Genomic DNA, 4498 nt, shown 5'->3' with positions numbered 1-4498 from the left:
TGAGACTGTCCTTGCCTGTGGTTTCAGAGTGGCAGCAACAGGAGTCTTGCTGTGGAGGTGTGACTTCTCAGTCAGTGGTTCCCACTTTGTGACTGGGATGATGTGGGAAGAGGAAGCTGCTCCTCAGAGCAGAGGTGAATTAGGGACTTCTGGTCAAGGGACTGGACCCTCTGGTCAAGTAACTGGGAGGCCCTCACAAGTGTTTTTTGTAAGAGGTACATTAGAAGGGAGAAGAAGTGGGGCAGGTTTTTAGACAAACAGCCAAAGAGTGTAGTATAGAAGGGAGGAGGATGGGTCAGGCCCCTTACAGTTCAGCTGGAGAGATGAGGGAATTGAGTGTGAATCCCAAAGGATGACTTTTGTCAGCATTTGCAAATTGAGAAGCTGGAAAAGGTGCGGGAGCAGGAGTGAGTGTTGAGATGCCTCTTCCCCAAAGCTGTGTCCTGTGTTCCCCTTTCTTCTGATATGGGTCTGTTCTGTCAAATCTCTTGGTTCCTCTTAATATTTTGTAAAGCCTTTCCCCCAGACCTTATTCCCTGTTTACCAGTGAAGGGAACCAAGACGGGAATAAAACATCATGGCTGCTCGACAGGCCTGGGGCAGGGGAGTAATAACCTCTACTCTCACTGCAGGAAGGTGGGGAACCAGCATTGCTTTCTAATGTGCTGTAGGGATAAACCAATTGGATCTTCGTCAGGGAAGTGGACAGAGTCCCATTGTATTGGGGGGGAGACATTTGTTTCTTTCTTTGTTTTCTTTTTTTTTTTTTTTAAAGTGTGTGTTTGGGGGGGAGTTCGTCATTGAGTGTTTCCAAGAGAAATGAGGAATCCCAGACAACTTCAGCGGTGAGTCAGCAGTTCTCTCTGCTGCCTCAGGATGGGAATGATACAGCTTGGAAGCATGTGTGATGGGTTTCTGTGGAAAGTGGCACCGGAGACAGCCATGAAAGACAACCTCTGGTAGGTGCCAGTTAGTGCTTTGCAGAGGATGTTACCGAGAGCCGGACCTGTGGAAGTCCGAAAACACCACCAGAAGAAAACCAGACCAAGATGTCTCCTTCTGCGTATCCAAGTGCTCCTCATTTGCATATTTGCCTCATTTGCATATTAAGTTGCGCCTCATTTGCATATGTAAATACATGCCGGTCAGTGTGCAAATTAGCCTCGTTCCTCTGCCCCTGAAATAAATGTGCGTTGTCAGTGCGTGGGAAGGCATCGGGTGGGCGGCGTGGAGCTCTGCAGGGTGGGGAGGGATGCCAGCCTGTCCCGGAGAGGGGTTCTCGCAGGAGTGTGACCCCCCGTGCTTTGTGTCAGTGGTCAGGGAGAGAGGGGCGTGGTCTCACGAGTTTATTTTTGTGCATGCTTTCTTAATAAAAAGAAAAAGTGAATGTTTATGGTTTAACTCTTTTGGTGCCAGTATTGAATCTTTTCTCAGCGGCGCCTGTCAAGGGGAGCTAAGTTCCCACCTGCTTACCTTAGAAGCAGAATGTGGGTGTGAACATCGCTACATTAACAGCCCCTCTGTGCTTTACACCTTAGACTTCTTTGGGTGTCAAGAGAAAGAGTCGAAGCTCTCACACCTGGCTGTTCTAAGGGCACTGTTATCAATGAGTCTATCAACTTGTGCTGACCAGACAGGCAAAGCGAAAACTGTAACAATGCTTAGTGGCTGTGGGTCACAACATTTGTGGACCTTACTCCTATAAGGAAGGACTAACAAAGAGTATCTAGTAAACATATGTCTGCTTTTCAAGAGCAGGGAAGTGCCCCCAAATAGCCTGAATAGATGAAATTTTTATCTTTCTCCACCAGAAAGACATGAGGACATCTCTTTTGTAGAGACCATGCCACAACTCCATGACCAAGGTTTTACCAAATGACTGATAGTCCAGCAGCTGCCTAATCATTCATCGATGAGTGCAGTTACTCAAATTCTATTCATGTCCCATGCTAAAATGCAGCAGGTACATTGCATAATCTTTTACTACTTCCTAAAAGGAAGATTTGGGACTCTGGTGGTGGAGGGAGTGTTGAGGAGACAGTGGGTGACTGCATGCTAACGAGCATGGCTATGGCATGTGCATTGGACCAGTTACTGCTGTACAGTGATGTGTTTGCCAGGACAAAGAAATATTTGGGCATCTACCAGGGCATAAAAGTCAATGCAGCTGACCAGGGCAAGTGCTGTTCTGATGCACTGCTGTAAAAAAAAGTCACACTACCCTCTAAAGGAAAATTTTCAGAGAAGAACGCATCAGACCTCAAGTATAGTCAAAGGAGAGGAAAGGTGGGATGACAGATTCCAAGGAGAGACATCAAAGTTAGTTTCTTTTGCAGTTTATCAGTGACAGAGGATGTAGAACATAGGCATATGCAATTAACTCAAATGGCATCATCGTCTAGCAATACAGAGGTTAAACTATGTGATCCCACCACAAATAATTCTGCAAACTTGCTTGCTTTTTTAAAGGTGCTCTGCATCTGCTTCACCAGTCTTTCCTCAGATTGTTACTGTTGGTCCTTCCAACTTTCCATCTCTCTAGAGCAGGAGATTAAGAGGGTTAGCTGTTCGGGTTTGAACCATCTCAGTGGCCTGCAGTGGATCTGCAGAGTAAACAAATATGTTGAAGCAAAAAAAACCCTGGTAAGGGAAGAGTGATGGACGTGCAGAGCTATAGATCACTCTTTCTACAATGGTGATCGAAGTTCTGCATTAAACTGTGCTGTGAGCATCCTTCTCTGTGGAAGTCCTGCTTCTGTCAAGGGAGTAAGGGGTTGAATGCGTTGGCTCTTCAGTAAAGGCACTTTCCAAGATTCCTCGCACTGATTGCTTTGCCTTTGCCCTGAAGTCCCGTCCCACAAAAACGTAGAGCAGGGGGTTGATGCAGCTGTTGGCATATGCAAGTGCTGTAGAGAGGTGATCCCAGAGGATCAGTGACTCTCTCAGTCCTGTTCCAAGAGTAGGTACAAGGGACAGAATTCCAACTACATGGTATGGCGCCCAGCAGATGAAGAATGCAGCTACCAGAAGCACAATTGTTCGCAGCATCCTGTTGCGTGGCTTGTGATGCTGTTTTGCACGTGTCCTGAAAGCAATAAGGGCATAGCAAACTGCCATTATGCCGAAGGGGAGTAAAAAGCCAAAGACGGCCCTGGTGATGTTTATTACCACTAACGGAAGTGATACAGAATAATCACCTTCATAGAAATTTCCCCATGAGTCATTACCATTGTAGGCTGAAAATGAATATTCTGCCAATAAGTCATATACAGAATCATCCGTATCATTTAGCACCTCATCATCTCCAAAATTGTACCCACACTCAGTTTTGCCATTGTAAGTGCTAGTCTCACGGTAGTAGAAGACAGGGCAGCAAAAAATGAAGGCCAGGATCCAAATGCCACTGCATATTAGTGATATAAATTTCACTGTTCGATGATTTTGACACCAGACAGGTCTCATCACAAGGAGGCACCGGTCAATGCTGATGGCCACGAGTAGGAAGATGCTAGCAAACATAGTGAAGATAATGACTGAGGGAATGACTTTGCAGAGGAACCAACCATACAGCCAGTGTTCATGGAGGGCCAGGTGAACAATGGAAAACGGCAAGGACAAGCAGCACATGAAGTCAGCCACAGCGAGGTTTAGGAACCAGACAATGTTCACAGACCTTTGCATTTTCAAACCAGCTACCCAGATCACCAATCCATTGCCTACAATACCTACGATGAAAACGACGATGAAGACAGCAATAGAGACAATGGATTCTGATGCATAATAAACAGCAGCCTGTTCATGTGGACTGCTGTTGCTGAGGAGTTGAGGCATTCTGTAGCTGTAAAACAGAAAGCAAATCAGTAGGCCACTGACACTCTCCTCCCCAGACTCCTCGCATTATCTGTACTGAGCTGTACATTTCTGAGTCAGGTGACAGGACAGAGCTATCAGGATACCAGAGCATCGGTCTATACAAGTTTGTGCTAAAGGCTTTCTAATCTGACCATTGTACACCATCATTCTCGTGGTGGCTAAGGTGCGCTAACCTCACTACTCAAACAGGGGGGTTGCACACATTTAAGTTCTTCTGTCTGTCATCTCCTTGGATTTCAGCCTGGTTCTTTTTAGTCTCTGCTCTACAACAGAGCTCTCTATTCACAGGCTTGCAGTCTCACCAGGTGTATTTTCCTGATCAACTTACAACTTTGTATACACTTCTTCAGAAAGGTAGGTCAGAATTTTAGTTCCTTTTCCCTTTATGATGAGTAATTTCTTCTGGTATAACCAGTGAAATAGGTTTAGGTTAAGAAAGCAATACTTGCCCTAAAGATTTCATTGTGCTCCACTTCTGGGACATTATAAATAGAACAAACAGGACAGCAATTCTGTTTGCTAAGGGGTTTTTTTAGGGAAGTCTCTGTAAGAACTTCCTTTTGCCTGCTCTAGTTCTGAGCTCTCTGCTCAGTCCTTGGAAAGCTAGTCTTGATGAGGAGAAAGG

At 45.6% G+C, this 4498-nt stretch overlaps 1 protein-coding gene across 1 annotated transcript; it reads right to left on the bottom strand.

Annotated features, from left to right (window-relative positions):
- Positions 1-2712: 2712 nt before the first annotated feature.
- Positions 2713-3831, bottom strand: LOC104279829 (C3a anaphylatoxin chemotactic receptor-like). The gene has a single exon (XM_009877254.1). It carries the CDS (start codon positions 3829-3831, stop codon positions 2713-2715), a length of 1119 nt encoding a protein of 372 aa, XP_009875556.1.
- Between the last annotated feature and the right edge of the window lie 667 nt (positions 3832-4498).

This window comes from Apaloderma vittatum, unplaced genomic scaffold, assembly GCF_000703405.1.
Source record: "Apaloderma vittatum isolate BGI_N311 unplaced genomic scaffold, ASM70340v1 scaffold19169, whole genome shotgun sequence".
NCBI lineage: Eukaryota > Metazoa > Chordata > Aves > Trogoniformes > Trogonidae > Apaloderma > Apaloderma vittatum.
This window is presented reverse-complemented; position numbering and strand designations above follow the sequence as displayed.